Raw genomic sequence first — 23,147 nt, 5'->3', positions numbered from 1 at the left:
ACACACACACACACACACACACACACACACACACACACACACACACACACACACACACACACACACACACACACACACAGTGGAAGCCCTGGGGTCTCAGTCCTCACCTTCATAAAGAGCAGTGTCAATGTCATGCAATGTCACTGTCAGAGCCAATCACATCAGCTTCAATGCATTCATGCATCCCTGCTGACCAATAGGACGGGCCGACCAGAACCACTCACCATGTTACTACACACACACACACACACACACACACACACACACACACACACACACACACACACACACACACACACACACACACACACACACACACACACACACACACACACACACACACACACACACACACACACTTACTCAAGGTCTGCTCATAATCCTCTGGCTTCTTTTCTCTTTTCCTCTTCACATGTCACTTCCTGTTCCTGTCTTCAGTTCAGCCTCTCCATGTCCTAAGCTTTCATATCATATAAAATAATCTTCCATAATACAGATCTGTCTTATCAGGGTAGTTCAAAGTCACTTAAAGTAAACATAAATTAAGTAAATAATAAAGTATCTGCATCATTCACAGTTTGAGATGTAAAGGACGTGAAAGCAAAGGAAAACATATGAACGATATCGTGTTAAAAACAGTTATAGTGATGGGATGAGCAATTATTTTCACTTCTGAATAAGTAGAATCAGTTCAGTGCTTAATCGGAGCTCTGACTGTCAAACAGAACTCAATGAGTTGAAACACGACCGAACGTTTAGTTCTGCTCGCGATCGTACTGAGAATGGCCGTTTGTGAATAATAAGACAATGAGCTGATAAAGCTCCTATAACAATCATAAACAGTCAGGTGAGTGAAGTTAAGTTGGATAAATAAGCCGTTTGCAGCAGCGTTAAAAAGCACATTCATTCTCGCGACACCTAATTGTTAAATAAAATATTTGCTACTTCGTCGATTTTGGAGACATGAGAGGGAGATGGAGGGGCTCCCGTCCTGTTCTGTGCAGCAGTACGTTCAGACAGTGCCATGTGTGTGTGTGTATGTTTGTGTGTGTGTGTGTGTGTGTGATACAGCAGGAGCCCTGAGTCTCTCTCTACCTCTGCATCAGTCAGTGAGTCTCACCGGAATCACCCCGAGTGTACACAAATCAAATCACTGACTGACCAATGAGAATCAGGCACCAGTACGAGGCACGCCACTTAGGCAAACAGTTAGAGCACCGACACTACCAGTCCGCCCCAGCTCGAGCCGGCCCCGGCTCCTCGTCCTCTGGAGAGAGAGACAACGAATCATTTGCGAACGTCGGATCACTATTGGATTGCAATAAAGTGACGACAAGTTGAAGACATGTAATGAAGTTTAGCTCGAGTGTCCATCAAGGTAGAAGGAAGACAACTCAGCAGATGTAATTTTCCCAAGAGGAGAATTAAACCCATGTGTTAACTTAAATCAAACTAAGGCGTAAACACTGTAAATATTTACTTCAACACATAAGGCCGTTTCCTCAACTGATTCAGAGATTTCTTCCAGAATTGATCTTGGAAATTCCTGGCAGAAAACAGACTCTATGTCTGTGTCCATAGACAAACAGTGAGAGCACCGACACTACCAGTCCGCCCCAGCTCGAGCCGGCCCCGGCTCCTCGTCCTCACCGCCGCCGACAGGCAGGTATCATGTCTCGGCTGCTGAGCTGGCTGCTGAGCTGGCAGTGGCCGGCGGCGTCCAGCAATATAGCAATATAGCTGCGAGACAGTTTGTATTGCGACGGCTAGTGCGCCGCTGCAGTTGTATTTTTCCGCCATAGATACCTTTAGCATAGCTTCCAAGCAATATGGCGGACGTTAAGTTTCGATTCTGGGAGTGAGTTCCCGCCCACTGATCTGTGATTGGTCTGTAGCTTCAGTGGTCGAAAATATGAGGAACTAGCATTGTAGTTTCACACCGCTAACCAACAGCTTCCAGTGACGTAAAAATTGCCTTTTCAGACTTAGAAATACAAAGATTTCCCATGTCTGGGGAAAATGAGGGCGGGATGCAAGACCTTTCAAAAATACTACCAGGTTTCTAATGATAAAAAGCTTAATGCAAATGGGTGAAGTATCCCTTTAACTCAATGGGCGGGATTACACTTTTCTGTAATGATTCGGGAGGGATAACCACTAAAATCACAAGCGATTGAATAGGGGGGAGAAAAAAATAACCAAAATAGTTACAATCTAAATAAATAGGCTTCCTTTACTAATTAGCCCTGAGAGAAGGTGAAAATAAACCAACACTACCAAGCAGCTGATAAAAAACTAGATTAAAGGAAAGAACCAAGAAGCTCACTAGAGCTGAGACACAAAGGCCACCAGGCCATGTTTATAAAGAAACCAAGAAGGCTGGGTCAAACATTCAACCTACACTGATAGAGCTGCCGGAAATATTTTACAAAGCGATTGGTGCTCTATGAAGAATCACAGAGTCAACCACTCAGTACCCCTGAAGGTGAGATGATGAGTCAGCACAGACCGCTGCAACTCAAGTTTAACACACCTGGAACAAATCAGGACCAATCAGTCACTCACACACAGCCACTGCACAGAGATGATTACCTGCCCACAGTGATCTCCCTCACACACCCCCTCGGACTCCGGATTTTCAATCAAGACCGGTCTAGACCACCGCTGATTGGCCATTTTTCCACGTCATTACTGTGATTAGAAGAAAAAACGCACCTTTCTTAAAGAATTAATAACTTTAAGTCATTTGTAGTTTGATTTTTATGATTTTTTATGGCCACAACCTTCCAGATGTCCCTGCACAGAAGATGGTCTTGACTCGGTCTCACCCTGCCTTGGTCTCAATCCCTAAATACCATCGTCTTGGTCTTGGACTCGGAGCACTCTGGTCTCAGGTGTGTCGTGGTCTTGGTTAGTGTGGTCTTGACTACAACACGACCTAATAGTTGTTAGGTCGTGTGTCTTAATTAATTAATTGGGTGGCTGTGGCTCAGTTGGTAGAGTTGTTGCCTCTCAACCAGAAGGTCAGAATTGTGTCTCTGCAGAGTTTGGATGTAAATATTGTAGGAGTTAAGACTTTGCACAAAGAGAGTGAAGTCAGACTCCCCCTGGGTTTGTTGTTTTCAGCTCTGTGTTGACAGCGACAGGACAGGGGAAGGATTCAAAATGAATGAAAATCTGCCCTGAACAAGGAAGATCCTTGTGAGAAAGTTACAGAATATATAATTAGAATAAAATAATAACAATCATTAAGGACTGGAGGAGCCATACAGGGCCACTAACAAGGCTGATTTGTTTATTTTCTTTACTGTCACTGCTTTATTAAGAGATTCCTCTCTGGTAGTGACATTTCATTTTCATCTCCAACAGGTGGAAGTCTCAAGGGACTTTGGGTTGGCTTTTACCGACTGTCACTTCCGGTTTACAGTGGGATTTAAAAATGTCGGTTGGTTCAGGCTCAGGTTACTTTATTGTTGGTGGTACTGGACGTGTGTTCGACCAGTCAACATACGCTGACATATGGACCAATCCCAGCGCACTGACGCCACTCAAAGTCCCTCTCATACTGCGAGTACCTGCTCTGAAGCAGGAGCTGAAAAGGTTCCTTTAACGGGTTTCTAGGATGTACGGGTTCCTGCAGTTGGAAAACGCCTTATTGGACACTCCAGCTTTAGCCCTGGCTAACTATAGAGGTTAAAGCTAAGCTATGTTGGTCTAAATAATGATCTTACCTGAAGATTCAATCAAATACATTTCCCTTCTGGTCTTTTTTTTCAAGAAAAACAAAGAACTCAGGAGCTCAAATAATCCTCTGACTTGCTGACATGTTTTTCTCTGTGCAGCTACAGATTACCTGATGACAGCCCTGATGCTCCAGTTAAAAGTGAAAGTGGTTTTAAAAAGTAAAAAAATAAATAAATCTGGAGATATTCAGTACACCTCCCAATTATTTGACTGCTCATTATTTCAACATGCAATTTTCCGGCTGATTCTGGCCGAACGTTGGAGTCACACAACTGATTACAAACTGAGTGTCTGCCTGATTGTGCCTCGTTAGTTATGCAGTGTGCAGTGCAGCTGTTTCTAAAGGGGATTTTTGCTCCACTCCATGACTGCATGTGGCTGTTAGCGCCGCTGTTTGTGAATTACATGTTTCTGCACTGAGGCTGATTTGCATAGAAAGGGACATTCCCCCCCCCCAATGAGCATAATGGATCCTTTAAATACACACAACCTGCAGCGACGCACAGAGAAGCTGGTGTGTAAGTACACTCAACAGGTATTGTAGAAATAATGTTCACCATGAATGGGATCCCATATCTTCAGGATGTGACTTTAAAGATCTGGAAATGTTTTCTTTGTGTCTTCATGGTTTTTGTTCTCATGAACACTGAGGTTTTTATAATCACTGCAAGAGCATCAGGATGGAAAACAGTCTGAGCGGAGGTATTACACAGTCCCATCTGCAGTGAGAGAACCCCCTTGGATTGCATTTTCCGCATACATTCCTTTCCAGTGTATACTTAGGTGTGCATGTCACAGATTATCCCACACACTGAACAGCTGTGGGTGGACAGCGAGCGAACTGCATCAGATTGACTTCACATCCGTAAAACTGCAATCCAAGATGAGCTGCCATCTTATCCCCCGAAACTGTTTGGCTGTTTGCAGGGGGGATCATATCACAACAATACGTCAGAGGATTTCTCTCAGCCGATACTGAAAAGCATGCCGCAGCCTTTTTTTTTTAAATCTCAAAACGTAGGCATGTAGAGACAAAGGTCATAGTTTATCAAATGATACACTTTCAGCCATCATGTTGGCAACTCCATGACACCTTTGGCGTTTTTTCCCTCCAGTATATAATGTGAAGACTGACATTTGCAAGGATAAGCCATTCTAAAAAAGCCCCACACAAGTCTCTCTGGTTTTATATTCGTACCTTATCGTAACCTTTTGCAGGCAGCTGTGTGCATCATCCTGTTCACATTGATCAAACAAAAAAAAACACTGGTCGAGAACAACGCACAGGAAGGTTTTGATTATTTATCTCATCATGTTGTAGATTGTTTACATGTGATGATACGTTGTGTGAATTGATAAAGCTGACAACATGAAGGTACTTAATGGAGGATGCTTTTTGCGTAACCATTAAAATTGATAGAAGAAAATGAGACAAGATCCGGTGTCCAGTGCTCAGTTACTCCTCTCTAATTAAATGGTAAATGGACTTGAGCTTATATAGCATTTTTCTAGTCTTCCAGTTACTCAAAGCACTTTTACACCACATGTCATACCCACCCATTCACACACTGATGGTAGCTATGTAGTATCATCCATCAGAGGTAACTAATGCCATTCAAACACCCCCACTGAAGCAGTGGGAGCAATTCAGGGTTGAGTGTCTTGCCCAAGGACACACTGGACATATTGCCCAGCTGGGGATTGAACCCTTGACCTTCTGGTTGAGAGGCAACAACTCTACCAACTGAGCCACAGCCACCCAATAGATTAATTAACCTCTGAATGGATCATGTGCACACCTCAGATTGTGTCTACCAGGATGGAAACTTATGCAGTCACCAGAACACAGTATGTTTAAATTCAATGACAGGGTGCAGCCCTACAGTGAACCAGTAGACCACTAGGGATAGGGATCAACAATGGGGTCCAGAAGAACCCATTTAAACCATTTAGCTAGTCCCGTCTTGTTAATCAAAACACTGCTGCCTAAACATACATCGATTGTCTAATAAAGTTTTGGAATAAAACTGAACTGCCAACTCTGTTGTTTTTAAATGTGCTCTATAAATAAAGGTGGATTGGATTGGAACAAGCACATCAGCGATGTTGACCAAATTATCAAAATGCAGCACCTTCGACCGTCTGCAGGTTGAAAACTCTAAATCAACAGACGGACGGACGGACGGTCAAGCTTCTCCACTCAAGGCAGCCGTTGAAAACATACCTATATTTTGTGTCATGTTCTGTTAATCAAACATAGTAACCTAAAAAAGCTTGAAAGCAGTGTGATCAAAGCTAGCTAGCTAACTGAACAAGGGGACAACGGGTTACATTATGATTTACTTCTCATACTTTATTAATCCCACGAGGGGAAAATACTTTAACATTATTGATATTGAGACAAGCTGTACACACATAGTCTGAAATACATACACATGGGCTGAAATACACACACATGGGCTGAAGTACACACACATGGGCTGAAATACACACACATGCACAAACAGGATTCTATGGAATAATAAAAATATATCAGAGTGACGGGGCTGCACATGAAAGAGCCTGAGCAGTTGGGGGTTTGCTGCCTTGCTCAAGAGCACCTCAGCAGTGCTCAGGAAGTAAACTGGAACCTCTCCAGCTACCAGACCAACTTCCGCACTTGGGTCCGCACCGGGACCTAAACTGGCGACCCTCCCAAAACACTTCCCAAACCAAGTCCCTGCAGACTGAGCTACTACCGCCCAAAGGTACTGTTCCCATACCGGGAGTCGAACACGGGCTGTCCGAGAGAAAACCAGGAATCCTTACATCTAGTTCATACAGGAATGATGTGTTCAGTGTCAGTAATGCGACTATCAGGCTAAGGTCATTAAATCATCATCATGCTGTTTTTTTAAATGTAACATCAAGAAAAAGAAAATGTAAGTTTATTCAAAAAACTTGAAAAAACAAAAGTTTTGAAAAGAAATGTTTTTGTTTTCCGAGCAAACAGATATAGGGCACCACCGTAATGAGTTCTAAATACTCTCAAAGTCAATGGGTATTTTGAATGGGTTTGTGGTTAGATGCCTGAAATAAGGTCTGTGGTTAATACAAGCTTAAGAGATTTTGTTTTTTTGTTATATGACATAAACCACGTTAGGTAATACCCCTGCTTGTGTATGTTGAAGTTTTTACTCGTCCTTAAAAAGGCAGTTGCTAAAAAGGAGCTAAATGAGAATACAGTGGTTGTCGGGGACATTAAACGTCATCACGCCAGACACAATGTTCGGGAACTCTCCCACTAGTCCGCCTTACAGCCTCTAGTTGTGTTTTTCAGTGCTCTTGTAGATTTATCAATTTGTAGGCAAATATTAGGTTAATAAACAATGCATTAAGCTACGGTTTCGCTAGCTTGTCAAAATCGCTATTATGTGGCCGATAATTTTATCAGAGATCGTCTGAAGCATAACGGTAGTGACGTCAAAATCATCCGACCTTGGTGTAGTTCACTGTAGCACAGTGGTTAGTGTGCGCACCCCGTTTTAGGCCGTATGGAGGCTATAGTCCTGAAAGCAGGCGGCCCGGGTTTGAATCCAGCCTGTGGCTCCTTTTCTGCATGTCATTCCCTATTCTCTCTCCCTGATTTCCAGCTCTGTCCACTGTCCTATCTCTCCATTAAAGGCACAGAAAGCCCCCCAAAAAATCTCATTCTGAATTCTCAATAGACCCCATGACGATGCTACTTCCAGGTTGGCCTACAAAAATACGTCTCTCTTTCTTCTCTATACCAGCTACATTAAAAACATATTGTTGTCTTGTCTCTATAGTGTTAATGATAAAGACTCGGATCGTTGAGGGGTAACAATAGTGGTAACAATATCAATACAAATGTGAGATCCCGATCCTTACAGACGACCAAAACACATCAGAAAAAAAGTCATCCCCCTTGACACTCTCAGATCAGTCGGCTGGGAAACAAAAGACGTGAACAAGTAGGCTCAGAAAAGGTCTCTGATCGAGTAACGACTCCATTTTGAAACCTGCACCAACATGCCAAACACCAGGCCAGAGAAAGAAAGACTGGGCTTCAAAATATATTTTAAGAAACAATCAGGATTCTTTACCTTTCCAACGTACTGAGGTTCAGGTCCGATGTGTTCCTCCAGAACAAAGAACTGGTTCCAGATCCAGCCTCTCCTGGGCCGCTGGGGGGGATCCTTGTCTGTCTCCACTGACTTGGTCTGGTTCCTTTGTGACTTCGAGTTTTGGTTTGTGATCTTGGCGTTGGTTTGTGACGGAGATCTGAGTCTGGCATGAGATTTAGGTCTTGATAGTGATGCTGGACTGGGTTTTTTGGCAGTACTGGATCGAACAGAACCTGAAGAGTTGGACTTATGGTTAAGACTGGATAGTGTAGTTAATTTAGTTACAGGTCCTGACTCAGATTCAATGCTAGTTCTGGTTCCTACAGGAGACTTTGGGAGTGTCCTAGGCTTTTGGCTTGGCTGGGATCTGATCCGTGGTTTCCATTCTGCAGACTGCTTTGGGTTATTAGAGATATTTCTCACCGACCCTTGCTGTGAAATAAAGTTCAGTTTGGGCTCAATGTGTGGCTTGAGCTCTGTGTCTGAGTTTGACGAGGTCTTGGAGATTTCTGACGGAGAATTTGTGTTGGACCTGTAGTTGCTGGTAAGATCCCAAGGTTTTAATTGAGGCTTACTCCGGAGGTTCTGGCGAGAACTCGAGAGCTGGCTGGACCTCAGTGGAGACGTATCTTCTTCAGGACTGGAGCTCGGGAGCGGGATCGTTCCAGGCTGTGATTTGGGCCCCAGATGAGGGTACAGGCTGGTGTTTGGGTAGGTGATGTGAGGGTTCAGACTTACCCGGATCCCACAACAACTCTGGGAGACGACACATAGGAAGATAACCAGAGGACAAAGACAGGAAACTGCAGCCACATCGGGTGGAACTCTCATTGTAAAGAAAGATTGGTCCAGAATTGTTTTCCTCTCTCAGTTCCACGCTCTCGTACCGCTGTGGGCATTCAGTCCAACAAATACACTCGGACCCACGGGATCACAGTTCTCCTTACAGTGCAGGTTAGCCAGGAGGGTCCACATGATACAGTCCAAAGAATCATGGCAAATAGTTTCCCTTTAGAAATATGAACAAAAAGACCTCCATAGTCTGGTTCACTGCATTGAACTTCTTTCTGTTAAATCCCAACATTATCCACACAACTAGGAAGGATTTGGATTAATCTGGGACTCAAAGCAGACAACAAGTCCTTCTACTTGGAGAACAGTGCATGGTGATCCTGTGCTTCATCAGTGCATAAAGGATCCACTATGGACATAAACCAAAGTCTTTCCTCTTCATGATGAAAGCAGATGGTCACCAGGTCATGGTTCAGATGGTCAGAGGATAATCAGCGGTCTTCTTTCCCTGAAACAGAATTAAGAAAATCTTTCAAACATCTTTAATTTATGGAACCAACAAAATCTAATTAAAACAAAGAGACAAAGACAACATAGGAAATGACATGTGTGTGCTGCATGTAGCGCCAATTCTGTGTTAGACACACTTTTAATATTTTTCAATCCAAAGAGCGGGCTGCGTCCTTCTTCCAGACCTTATCTGTTTGTTAGGAGGCTAAAGGCCCACCTAAGCCCCACCCCTTCTGTCTGTTTCTAGGTTAAACGAAAGTTAGGTTGAGATAGTATTTCCAATATAAAAGGTAAATGGAATTGAGCTTAAGCGCTTTTAAACCGAAGGTCACACCTCCACATTCACACACTGATGGTAGAGGCTGCTGGGTAAAGAGTCCATCAGTATTAACTCATACATTCATACACATTCATACACTGCCGACTAAGCAGCGGGAGCAACTTTGGGTGAGGTTTCTTCCCAAGGACACGTGGAGCTGGGGATCGAACCCTTTACTTTCCGGTTGAGAGATGAAGGACTCTACCAATCATAGTGACCATCACTGATGTGCTTCAAAAGGCAGAAACCAATGAGTGATGTCAGTGATGCTACGTTCATATTTATATACAGTCTACACTTTCATCTTGTGTTCTACAGATTGTAGGGTTAACATTTAAAGATACCAATACATTTCAACAGATGACTTTAAAATAGGAAGGAATAGGCTGTCCAATGCAGTGTTCTGGGGCTTCAATAGATTATCCTTTAAAAAATGTTTTCATGTCTGTCAGAGTTAATAACTGTAGAGACAAAGTCGCGGTCTGTGCCAAGCTTGGATTGAAGACTACTCTGTTGATTCATCTTGAGCCTGTGAGTTTTTGCTCAATAGTAATTGCCAGTTTCTGTCATCGCTGTCCAAATGACACAGATGGGCTTTCTTTTAGTCTCCATTTCTAACTTTATTTATTTATATTGCACCTTTAAAATACAGACTTCTCAGGCTTTGGTTACTTCCCCTCCAGAGTATCCTGTTGTTTGCTTTCTTCTGACTAACAGTATGTCTAAACAAACAAAAAGCATGAGGACATGAAGGTTCACTGAAGATTAGGTAAAGGCAAGAAGAGATGCCCGAAATAAATTAATAGAAGGTTATCTTAAGGATTATTAAGATTTTTCTGTCATAGGTTGCTCTCAAGCTGAGTCAACTACAGTCATAAATAACCTCAGAGACTACAAGAAGAACTTCATACAGGTCTCTTAGAGCTCTCTACCAACGCACTTCCTGTCAACAGTACCAACAAACCTTGTCTCATCTTTAAGGTAAAATCCACTTCACTATGTTTTTCTAACACTAATATGTGCCTCTAGTCCATCTACAAACTCCCAATGATGAGAAAAGTCCATCCTCTCCGTCTTCTGCCTGCACCACTTCAGAAAATGTGTGCTCAAACAGACCATTTGGAGATTTTCCCTTCATGTCATCACAAAGGGCAGTAACCCCTCCCCCAGGTGGGTGACACTCCCACAGCTAGGTGTTTGTTCTGCCCTCTGAGTCTGCCTTCTCACCGTAAACAATAGGACATCGAGCAAGAAAGCCCGAGTACACCCAAGCCCTTCCGGAGAGGGGGCGTGGTCAGAGACAGCTAATTTACATATTTAAAGGTACAGACACAGAAACAGCCTGTTCTGAGCAGGGCTGACATAACGGGGTTTATAGACATGATCAAATACAGGATCAGAGTGGATTTAGAACAAGAAACAACACACACGTGTTTTGAGGAGCTCTGAGACTTATTTACACTTTTTAAAAAGGAGGAGAATATGACACCTTTAAATTATGCTTTTATTCTTATCACATGTCATGGTTCATTAACATATTCTGTTATACAAATCTGACATTTCAACTTAAAAATGTTTTCTTTTGTTGTTGTTTCAATTCTGCTGCCTTGTTTAAAGGAGATTTATGAAACTTTAACCATTAATGATGTCAGTCTGGGACACCTATTGAGTAGCGTTTGAGATGTGTTGTTCAAAAACCTCAATTTGTTCTGCACCAGTAAAATCCCTCATTTCATCCTCTGCCTGAAACTCTTCAATCCAGCTGCTGTCTCTTAGGCCCCCCTCCCCCACACTTTCTCTGATTGATCCTATGGCTCTGTTTGCAGTCGCAGGGGCATTTGAGTGAGTTTCTTTTAGAGCAGTAGGAAACCACGTCCACAACTGTGAGTCTCGTGTTTTCTTTTCATTCAATTTTTGGGCCATTTTTACCTTTTTTGGAGAAGACAGCTGAAGAGAGACAGGACATGTTGGGAGGAGAGAGAAGGGCATGACAGGCAGCAAAGGGCAGTGGCCGTATTCAAACCCACGGGCGCTGCGATGAGGACTGTTGCCTCTGTACATAGGGTGTGCCATAACGGTGCCCTGTGTATCCTGTGTTTAAAATAATTCTTTATAGCGTAGTATAGTGGACTCTAATCCTAACCCTAACCCTAACCATCTTAAATCTCTTCTTTTCTTCAGCCTGTATCTGGTAATGTATTTTTCACACACATGGTGACATTTGACCTGTTTTAAACTGTAAAAGACATCTAAAGTAAGCAAACTGTAAAAACAGGAACTGCTGTCTGTGATTTACTGTAAATTTACAGGACAGTCGTTCACAGTCTCTATAACGTCAAACTGACCTTATGGGCCTCACTTGACTCTCTGACAAACAAATGTTTCACTTGTCTTCAGTGTGATAACTCCATGTTTTCTTCCTGTATTGTTAGAATAAATTTATTAGCATACTTCAAAATGAAAAGGCAATTTGAGAACAAGACCCACTAACAAAAGCTTCATTCCCCGAGCCGTTTCTAAATGTGTTTGTGTGGCAGCTGAGCAGCCGAGCCAGAAAAGCTCGTTGTTTGGCTTGTTTTGTATTTTCTGTCTTTTTTTTTTTTCACTGCAGGCATTTTGTGCGAGACGCCTGCAGGATTCGCCTCCGCTTCAGTCTAAAGCTCTTCACCTGCCAGATGTACCTGCGTCTCTCCTACAAGCAGGCCGAGCAGAAACAACATGCAGGTGATCATCAATGATGGAGCTCTGCAGAGGAAATTATTCTCCTCTTCTATCTACTCTCTCTGTGCGCTTTGAGAACACAGGGTTAGATTAAGAATAAGAAGAAAAACATTTGAGGCTAATACAGGCCAGGTACAAAGTGAATGTGGATGTGTATTATATGAGATTAAGGGAGCTTCTCCACGTCTCCCTTCATCAGCATGCTCTCCGATCTTTCTGAGTGAACATTTTATCTCTCAAAGATATTACCACTTTCAACACTTTATATTATTCCCCCTTTGATGGCTGCTGCTCTGTCCCAGCTCATTATACATGTTCCCTTTGTGAACGCAGCGAGCGGTTTGATAAGTATGATGACATAAAAGTGTCTGACTGTTCAGGGGCCAAACTGCCTGATCTGTGCGTACAGTTCACTCTGAGGCTTTGAGGTTGAATGAAGTCTAAAAGACAATAAGTCATGTGTGTTTAATGTCCAGGGATGATTCATTTAAAAGGAGCAAGGAAAATATTTTAAAAAGTTTCATCTCGTAACTCTGGACTTTGAGTAGCCTACAGGGTGAGACCCTTTACTTCGAGTCTATTGGTTGTCAGTCCAGGGCCCTAAACTCACAGAAAGCCGTGTCACCTTTGCTGACCTTTGTGACGCACACAGGTAAGCATTCACTAATCTGCTAAATCTGCTTAGATCAGAAGTTTAGGTGAAGCAATAATTAACTGTTATGAAATGAATGCAGTTTGTTATGCTTGGACAACCAGGATACCTGGTTAGGTTCAGGAAAAAGTTCCTGGCTTGTGTTTAAACTGACGGAAATTTTGATAAATTATGATGTCTAGGTAAGCAGTGAACCAGCACTGATCATTTGTTTAAGTCAGCTGTGTTGACATGTGAGCTCCTGAAGATTTCTATAACCTTTCAGGAGGACTACCCCTGAAATCCTCCTGATCAGGTTGTTCACACATGCACCTCAAGGCAGGAGACTATCCCTGATGGATGGGGAGTGGGTGCTCATGATGAATTTACTGAGTTCTTCCTGCTGTGTTCACCCATGAGCTCACCTCCACTACAAGTGGGTCGTTTGGGGCTGGCAGGATAAAATCAGTTTATATTTCGGATGAGCTTTTTGACTCGGCTGGATTTTCTGCCATTCAAAGACAGAAACTTCTCCTTTCACTTCCACTAAACCCTCACCTGTATCAAATTAAACTACAGCCTTCTGAAGTGAAAATATATGAATACAGCGACCTACAGCTCTGCCACATTAGGTAACAAGGGCATAAAGACCGAACTGTGGTAAGCTAGCTGTGCATTATGGAGAGAGAGATCAGACAACTGGATAGTCAATGTGTAGGAATAGAGATTCTGGCTTTTCATTTGTAAACCAAACCTGGATTTCTTGAAAGTACAACTGAAATGGGGAAAAAACAATAAAACTGCAGATGAATGGTGAACTTTTGGAGTTTCCCTTTTCTCTAGCTAGTTGACTTTATTTGAAGAGACTATATCCATCGATCAAAAACATGACATAGCCACAAAGAGAACAGAATGTCTGACTGTCCTTCTGCTGCAGCCCAAGGGCAGAGGCTGCACTGCGCTTTCTTTTGCTTCCTGGAGATCTATCAGAACCAATTAGCCATGGATTAGCATCCAATGGGGCTAATTATGATGCTAATTGGAGGGGAATACACAGAGGATCTGTGAAGGAAGACTGAGGCTGTGATTTGAATACTGACAAGATTCCTTACTTTCATTTTAATTTTTCTCTATGATGGCGTTTTGAAAGTACATCCACTGGTCCATCCATCAAACCAATCATCCATCCATCCATCCATCCACCCAAACATGCATCCATTAATCAAACCATCCATCCATCCAACCATCCCCATCCTCCCATCTTTCCATTTTCCATCCATCCATCCATCCAAACATACATCCATTCTAAACCATCCATCCAATGATCCTCATCCTCCCATCTTTCCATCATCCATCCAGCCACCTAAACATACATCCATCCATCTACCCATCTTTCCATCCATAAACCAATGCATCCATCTTTCATCCATCCATCCATATTTTAACTTAAGGTTGGTCTCATTTCTACGTGTCCTTATGACCCCTGGCTGTCTTGTCTTTCTCCCTACTTGGGTTTCCTGCAGGTCGAGGGTCGAGTTGTCACGATACCAAAGTTTTGAACTTCAATATTATACAAGTTTCCACGGCATCAAAAAATGACCTCCTGGAAACCCCAAACTGGTTAACTGTAATTCTCCTCTTTCTGTCTGTATTTTCTGCACTCTACATGTTCCCTTAACCAACATCCCTCCAATGTCTCTGACATAAAGTAAATCAATACTTCTCAAGTCAATTTGGAAATACTTTGCTAAATCAAAGCATCCATTTGAGGGATAATTAAAATTGATTGATTTTATCAAAATGCATGGATGACCTCAAAGAGATACAGCTCATTGATTCATCTTCACATTCCTCACTTTTATTCGGCCATTTTACTCTATCTGACTGTTTGCCAAGCAAATAACAGATGTTGTATTTGACAACGATTGCGAGGCAGATTTCATATTTCCACAACAACTGACGAAATGCTGACAAGCCCAAAAAGCGCTAATTCACTTCACAGCCTGTTATAGTGTTAGTGAGCGTGCAGGGTGAGTCTTATCAATGCAGAGGAAGTCACACTTCTAATAACTCGCTCATAGACACGTCACTGAAACATGTTTCCAGAGTGCCTGTGTGTGTGTGTGTGTGTGTGTGTGTCTCAGTTTACCCAGCTCTCGGCCATGACCTCCCTCATTTAAGCAAAAAGCGTCTGCAGACTTCTCTTGAGAGAGTCAAACCTACGGGGGCCACTAATGCACCTCCTCGCTGTGAGAGGAAGAACACATGCACACAGTAAGTGAACACTTTGGACAGCTCTATTTCCTGTTATAGGTCTCCTGATCATACACACAAGTTAAAGTGGCAGTCCAATGGAAACATTTGATTCTGTGCGCACGGCAACCACATGTAAGAAAAGCTCTTACTGAGTTTTACTAAACGGGTCTATTGCATCCAAAGCGTCTTCAGACACAGTGCAGGTGTCTTTCCTATATTCCACCTGATGCAGTTGTCATTTTACCACCCAGTGCTCACATTGTCTAAATAGCAAATTAAGTTGGGGTCCACTAAGCACCAAAGGCTGTGTTTTTCTAACAATGAAGGGTGGTGAGGCAGAAATCTGGGGCGTTCCTATCTTGAGAAAGCAGAAAGTGATTGTTCCTTCAACCACCTGAAACCTAAAGCCGGTCTAAAGTCTGTCTAAAGTCTAAAGTCTAAATCCTGTCTGAAGTCTAAAGGGGCGGATGTGGCTCAGTTGGTAGAGTCATTGCCCCTCAACCAGAAAGTTGAGGGTTCAATCCCCAGCTGAGCAACATGTCCAGTGTGTCCTTGGGCAAGACACTTAACCCTGAATTCATTACTTCTGATGGATGATACTACATAGCAATCATCACTACCAGTGTGTGACATGTGGTTTAAAAACACTTTGAGTAGTCAGAAGACTAGAAAAGCACTATAAAAGCTCATGTCCTTTTAAAGCCAGTCTAAAGTATAAATCCTGTCTAGAGTCAAAAGCCTGTTTTGCAGTTTGTTCCTTATATTTACAGGATGAATAAGAAAAGATGGATATACATGTTAAAGTTCACATCACGTCCACTGCCTCCCAAAACACACCCATGTAATCAAGCGCCTAATTCCAACCTGGCTTAGCACCTACACTAAATTGTCCCCCGTGTAACTAGCTAAATGTGGCGGGACACACCCGAAGTCCCTGTGAGCCACACGCCTTTCACAGCACATTTAATGCTGTCAAAGTGGGGCCCAAAGTGTTTGTGATGTCAGAACAAACGACTTAACTTACAGAGAAACCTGAGCTGTGCCATCATAAATGAGATGATGGTACAGCGAGCCCTCCCGCACGTATTTTAGCCAAGTTTCCATTCTGGAGCTGTATAAACATGTAAGCAGAGAGTTGCAGCAAAGCTGAAAACAGCAGAGTTATTCGCTACTACAACGGAGCTGTGGTGAAGCAGGGCACGTTGAGTCAGCCGGCCTGAGAGAGGTGCACCGATTACATCTGACGATTGGTAAGTTAAATATGTGTGTGTGTGTGTGTGTGTATGTGTGAGAGGGAGAGAGAGAGAGAGAGAAAGAGGGAGAGAGAGTGTGTGTGTGTGACTGTATTTGTGAGTGGAAGGAGTTTCTGTGTGTGTGTGTGTGTGTGTGTGTGTGTGTGTCTATGTGTGTGTGTGTGTGTGTGTGTGTGTGTGTATGTGTGTGTGTCTGTGTGTGTGTGTGTGTGTGTGTGTGTGTGTGTGTGTAATGGTGATGGTCTTTATCACACAAGTCAGATTTGTTGGGCCACGCAGGCTTAGGACAGTCAAACAATGGACTTGGGCCTGCACCTCTGTAAAAGCCTCATTTGAGTTATTCACTGAGATCACAAAGAGGCCTAAAAGGACTCTTAATCCCAGAATCCCCTGCGGTACTTCACACCTACGCGTGAAGTAAAGGGGGGACCGGAACCTCTCTCTCCTCATTGGAGGGGACCTGAGGTAGACCCCCACCATGGAGCAGGCCAGGCTACAAAACTCCAAGACTTCCATTGTTCTTCCTCTTTCACGTGCTGACTTCTAGTGCTCGGAGACCCAAGCTTATCTCCTGTTTCCTGCAACAATCTTCCTTTGTTTTAAGTTTTTTTGGCACGCAGGTAATCCGCGGCCGGCAGTGTTCTAAATTCCGAGCTCGGATTGTCCAGTGAACGCATCTCAGTTTCTCGGAGAGCGTCAGACTATAACAGATTATCAGAAAGATAACGGTCTTATTCCGTCCTGCAACGAAAGGACATCAAAGGACATCTTTCCACTCGACGGAGAACCAACAAAGCCGCTCTCGCCGTAAGGGACCCTCGCCGCCATCAGACGCCTCTGCACCAGGACGGACAGAAGATCTGTTTTATCGCCGGACTCTTTTCCTTTCACCAATCACGGACAAAGCGATTCACAAGTGAGGCTTAATTAGGTCTGGGCAGAATTAGCTTTAGAGAGTGTTTTTAACAATTGTTGATCGAAGCAGAAACTGTAATTTTTATCTTTGTTGGACCTGCGTCCTGAGTTTATCTGTTTAAAACTATTGTTGTTCCCGTTTCGGATATTACTAACCGGGTATTACTCCTCTGATCAGAAAGGCCAGTGTAAGCCGTATTAACCTGAATTCGGCTATTGGTTTGTTTCTGTGAATGAAGGGAATTACTCCGAGTTGTGGCGAGGGAGTCGGACTGTGATCCGGCCTCTTCAGGCACGCATTTCTCTTTTATTCTCTTTTATTTCCCCTTCTACGAACACACATACACACATATTCCTGTGTAAACGTACATCTGGAGACCAACTCCACCACCGCGCCATTACGCACAGAGATCTATACACTCGCGGCTATCCAGACGCCTCAGAGACACCGATCGTGTAGGGCCGAACTCAGTCTCTTTTAGACCTTAAGGCCACATTTAGGCCTTTGTTAGGTGTGTGCCATCGTGGGACGAAGTAATCTTCCCCCCCCTTTTCTCTCCCTTTCATCCACACGCGCACGCACCCAGGTCTTTGTTAGGTTTGCGCCATCGTGAACGACCACGTGGGTACGAAGCCATCTCCCCCCCTTTCTTCTTCCCCCTTTCTCTCTCTCTCTCTCTCTCTCTCTCACACACACACACACACACACACACACACACACACACACACACACACACACACACACACACACCTACATTCACACCCCTTCCACAAGCCTTTGCTTGATAATGTTTGTTGCTTAGATTAGTTTATAATAGTTATTTGTTTGATTAAGTTAATTGATTTTGGATTGATGTTGCTTTGTTTAAATAAATTCTGTTATAATTTAAGAGAGCAGTTGTTTGTGATTACTGGTGTATTTGCATTGTGATATAAGCTGGGTGCGAAGGCTTTGTGTACGGATTTCACGCCTTCAATTTATTAAATATAGTTATTCATTATTAATAATATTAGTAATTAAGTAACTCATTTGAGACTGATTTGAGTGATATTTTGGTTATATTTACCTGATTACAGGTTGGTGCCCCAAAACGAGATTAAACATAGTTTAATGATATTTTATTTATATTATTAATAATTAAGTATAATTATTAAAGAATATAACCAAAGTTGACTTGATACAACCCCAACAGATTGTATTAATTAAAACTATTTTAATTTCTTTCAGGAAATGCACTCAAAGATGACAAGAGCTTCAAGAGCAACGGGACTGTGCAAGAAGCTGGTGGAGCAGTCTTCTTCTCCCACAGTTAGAGGAAGAAAGCAGAACTGTTGCATCATTCCTGGACCCTATAGTTTAAACCATGTTGTCATGACAATTATTACATACTTACAAGGCTGGAAGTTAAACATATCAGTCAATATACAACTGTGATTGAAGTTAACAAAAGTATGTCATCAAATTAATTCATGTATCATCTCATTTTGTCCTAACATATAGGCTACTATAAGCCAGGCCTGACATTAAAAAACAGTTTTGAAGTGTTGATTCTATCTAATATTGAGTTGTTCATAATATAGAATGATGTATTGCTTGTGTTTGTTGAAAATACAAGAGATAAGGAAGTTGTTTTTTTTAATCACAATTGCAATAATAGTAAAAAAAAAAAAAGTCCCAATTAGATTATTTGCTCAAATCGTTCAGCCTTACCGTCCACGACTTAGAAGTCTTAACTGCATCAACACTGAAACATCTGCTCAAAGATAAAAACATGTTAAAGCTGGCTAACAGCATGGCCTCTGATCCTGACCACACTCTGAACACAGAATATGAACTGTGACCATCAAACTGGAGATACAAGGTCCCACGTTTTAAGAAAGTCAGACAGAAGCACTCTTTGTTCACCAGTCAAGACTAAAATGTGGATCTGAACCTCAGATCAAAGCCCATGTAAGGCCTCTGAATGTTTGTTTGGTGTTTGAATGTTGTGTCTCTAAGTTGAATGAATACAACAGGAATCTGAATTAGACTATGCTTAATTAAATGGAAATGGTAAATGGACTTGAGCTTATATAGCACTTTTCTAGTCTTCCAACTACTCAAAGCGTTTTTACACCGCATGTCACACCCACCCATTCACACCATTTCACACACTGATGGTAGTGATCGCTATGTAATATCATCCATCAGAAGTAACTAATCCCATTCACACACCGCCACCGAAGCAGCGGGAGCAATTTGGGGGTTAAGTGTCTTGCCCAAGGACACATTGGACATGTTGCCCAGCTGGGGATCAAACCCTTGACCTTCTGGTTGAGAGGTAGCAGCTCTACCAACTGAGACACAGCCACAATTAAGATGTGCTTCAGTGGTCTATCACACACCTTAAAGGCTGTATTCTCATTTTACAGCACCTTTGATAAAGTTGTCAAAGCGTTGTTCTCTGCAGGATGTCGAGAGGTGCCTGTCACGCTAACATTAGCTCAGTGTGTTTCCTGGAGCATAGAGAGGTGATTATTCCTTCAACGTCCCTTTCATTACTTGGAGAGAGGTTTCCTCCTCTCGTAAACAGAAATAGAAACACACTAACATGTTTCCCTTTTATTCTTCCAACCATTCAAAGTACCTTACATCACAAGTCACATTTACCCTTTCACACACATCTCACACTGGGTGCAGAGGCTGATATGCAAAGTGCCAACCTGCCCTTCAGCATCTACTCCACTCACACACTGCTTGAAATGACTTTGGGAGCAGTTGGATGGTTGCATAATTTGCCCAAGGACACTTAGATGTGTAATGAGGGGGCCAGGGATCGAATGACCAGCGCTCCCATTACGATTGCATAACAAGTTTATTAAATTCAATCGCAGAAAACGATAGATTTATTTAATACTGTTAAATAAAATCGATAATTTTATAAGTTAAGAGATGCTGCTTTAGTTTCTTAGCATCTCTGCTGTCTGTCACTCAACAGCTGTATCACCGGTCAGGAGTCAGTGACCTGACTGACTGAATGAATTCAACCCAAATGATCAGCCAATCAGGAGGCGGGTCCTGACACCTGTCAATCATTTACACTGTGGTGAATGACTCCACAGTGTTTGTACTGTAAGAAATCCACTCATTTATAGATACTGCACGGGTCCTGTTCCAACTCTAGGTTCCACTTTAATATAAAAGCCCCTGGCCCAACGTGAGGGTCCTGTGTCTGTTGGCCCATTGGTCATTCCACTTTATGTCTTTCAGCTACTATCTGGAGGAGCTATTTCCCTGCGGGTCGTTTTGATGTTAAAGAGTAACATAACTCGAAACCTGGTGTGTCTCTTAAAAATCCTGAGAAGTAACCTGTGCCTCAGTCTGGGACGCAGAGAGTCCTGACAAAGGACCGTTTTCACCAGGCAGTCCGGTTCAGTTCGGTTCGGTACGGGTCTGTTCTGTACACGTTTATTGGCGTTTCCACAGTCAAAAGTTGGATATGGTACCAAAATAAGGGATCAGTACCATCCTACTTTTTTGCTACCCTTCTGTTGGGGTTCCAAGTGTACCGATTCGACCCTTAATAGGTGGATCTAGAAACCCTAAAGTCCGTTGATTGGTCGAAAGAATCTTAACGTCCTGTGTGACAGCGGTAATAAAAGACAAACACAAAACGCACCATGTTGAAATATCCTGTGGATTTGGAGATATTTGGGAGCATGCCTATGTTCCCATATTAAGATAAGATTAAGATTTTTTTTCCAAAATTAGGCCCTATGATTTCACATTTCCTTAGGGTAACTTACCCTAACCCTAACCCTAACCCTACCCTGTGGGAACATAGGGCCTAATTTTGAGAGAATTCTTAGAAATGTGGGAACATAGGTCTGTGGGAACAGGCTGACCCTAGGGCACAGGGCGGCTGTGGTCGAGGGTTTGATCCCCAGCTGGGCAACATGTCCGATGTGTCCTTGGGCAAGACACTTAATCCCCGAACCACCAAATTGCTCCCTCTGCTTCGGTGGAGGTGTATGAATGTGATTAGTTACTCCTGATGGATGATACTACATATCGATCATTACCATCAGTGTATGAATGTGTAGGTGTGACATGCAGTGTAAAAGCGCCTTGTTTGTCAGTGCGTAGCTTCGCCCCATGGACGACCTCGGAGATGCAGACCTTCACAGGAATCATTGACCTTTGTTTACTGGGTCACATTCTTCTTCTTTGCTGAATTTATTGGCGGTCTACATTATGTTGCGTAGCTGTGATTTAGTGATGCGTAAAGGGTAACATTGGCTGTGAAAACGCAAGCAAGATCAGGGTTCACCCTACCAGACTGTACTGAACCAAACTGGACCGCTTGGTGGAAACGGGCTTTACACAACCGGATGTGCGGGGTAAATAGACACCGATAATCCTGTCTGTGTAGAGTTTGTTCTCTATGTGCCTGTGTGTGTTCCTCCTACACATCAAAGACTTCAGGTTAATTGGTGAAATCACCCGTAGGTGTGAATGTGTCAGCCCTGTGATTGACTGAAGACCGGTCCACGGTGTACCCCACCTCTCTCCTCCACTGCCTGCTGAGACCCAGCTGCAGCCCCTCAAACACCCACCGAGTATTAACGGTCAATAAATGCATGGAAGGGTCCAGCTTGCGGGTTTCCCAAAATAAACACATAAAATGAAATACTCCACAGACAGATGAGCTGAATATGGAGGCGACACAACCTGCAAATGGAGATCATCATTTTAAAACCAGGGCACTCCCGCTCAGCTGCCTGCAACTTTTCAGTCGCTCCAAATTGGCCACATTTACACATGAAAAGCCGAATGTAGATTTACCCGGGGATTTACACATTTCACTCATGACTAGAAGTCCCGTCTGTGTCAGAAAAGCTTAAAAATATCACACTCTCAGAGGCTTATAAAAATCCACAGATAAGGGTGGCTGATTCCACAATCTGCATTAATCCAGCTGCCTGCTCGACCAGCAAGACTGCAGAGAATTGATCACAGTCCAGTGTGCAAATGATTTCCCTTTAAGCTCTGCTCCGCCTGGAGTCAAACACCAACAACACACTGCCTGATTTAGGCGTGAGGAGTGTGAGTAAGAGTGTGTGTGTGTGTGTGTGTCACTGGTAGCATATGTGTGCTCATATAAAGACTGTCCTGTGTGGTCAGAAACAGCAGTTTTCGCATACAGAGTGTGAAGCTCTGTGAGCACACACACACACACACACACACACACACACACACACACACACATCGTCTCAACTAACAATGCATTCAATGGATGTATCATCATTCTCTCACACACACACACACACACACACACACAAAAAAACATCTCATTATACACACTTTTCTGTCACACACACACTCAGCAGACACAGCTCCGGCAGAGAAACTGTATTTTCTGTTTTAAAGACGAGAGGAAAACAAAGAGATAGATGAACGGAGTAATGGTCTTTACCTTGTGCAGATACAATGAGTTTGGACTCCCCCCTCCTCACTCTGCGCTGCTCTCATCAGTTTCCCCCTCTATCTGGATCCTGCTCGCTCCCTCGCTCGCTCGCTCACTCACTCTCTCTCTCTCTACATCTCCCCGCCAATGAGGACAAGCAAGTGTATCTCTCGCTCACTCTCGCTCGCTCGCTCTCAGAGGTTGTAACACTGAGGGGAATAAAAGACCGCCTCTGTTCAGTCTGACACCATCTCTCTCTCTCTCTCTCTCTCTCTCTCTCTCTCTCTCTGCACCCCACACCCTCATCCTCGCTCCTTTATTTCTAAATATCTTTCAGATCTATTGAACTCTTAGTTTAAGCTCCTCTCTTCTCGACTGTGTAAATATATATATATATTGATCGTATGGAGATAAATATACTGTTTGTGCAAA

The 23,147-nt window shown here is 43.1% G+C and overlaps 1 protein-coding gene across 1 annotated transcript in view; it reads right to left on the bottom strand.

Annotated features, from left to right (window-relative positions):
- The window catches only part of LOC109993904 (cadherin-18), a 102,226-nt gene extending 79,350 nt beyond the window's left edge, over nucleotides 1-22,876 (bottom strand). The window contains exons 1-2 of the mRNA XM_029279910.2: nucleotides 22,725-22,876; nucleotides 7,851-9,171 (exon numbers count right to left, since the gene is read on the bottom strand). Coding sequence (XP_029135743.2) covers nucleotides 7,851-8,702 — 852 coding nt within the window. The 5' untranslated portion in view covers nucleotides 8,703-9,171; nucleotides 22,725-22,876. The remainder of the gene's footprint in view (nucleotides 1-7,850; nucleotides 9,172-22,724) is intronic.
- Between the last annotated feature and the right edge of the window lie 271 nt (nucleotides 22,877-23,147).

Source organism: Labrus bergylta, chromosome 4 (assembly GCF_963930695.1).
Source record: "Labrus bergylta chromosome 4, fLabBer1.1, whole genome shotgun sequence".
Lineage (NCBI taxonomy): Eukaryota > Metazoa > Chordata > Actinopteri > Labriformes > Labridae > Labrus > Labrus bergylta.
The sequence above is the reverse complement of the archived record's forward strand: the minus strand, read 5'-3'. Positions and strand labels throughout refer to the sequence as shown.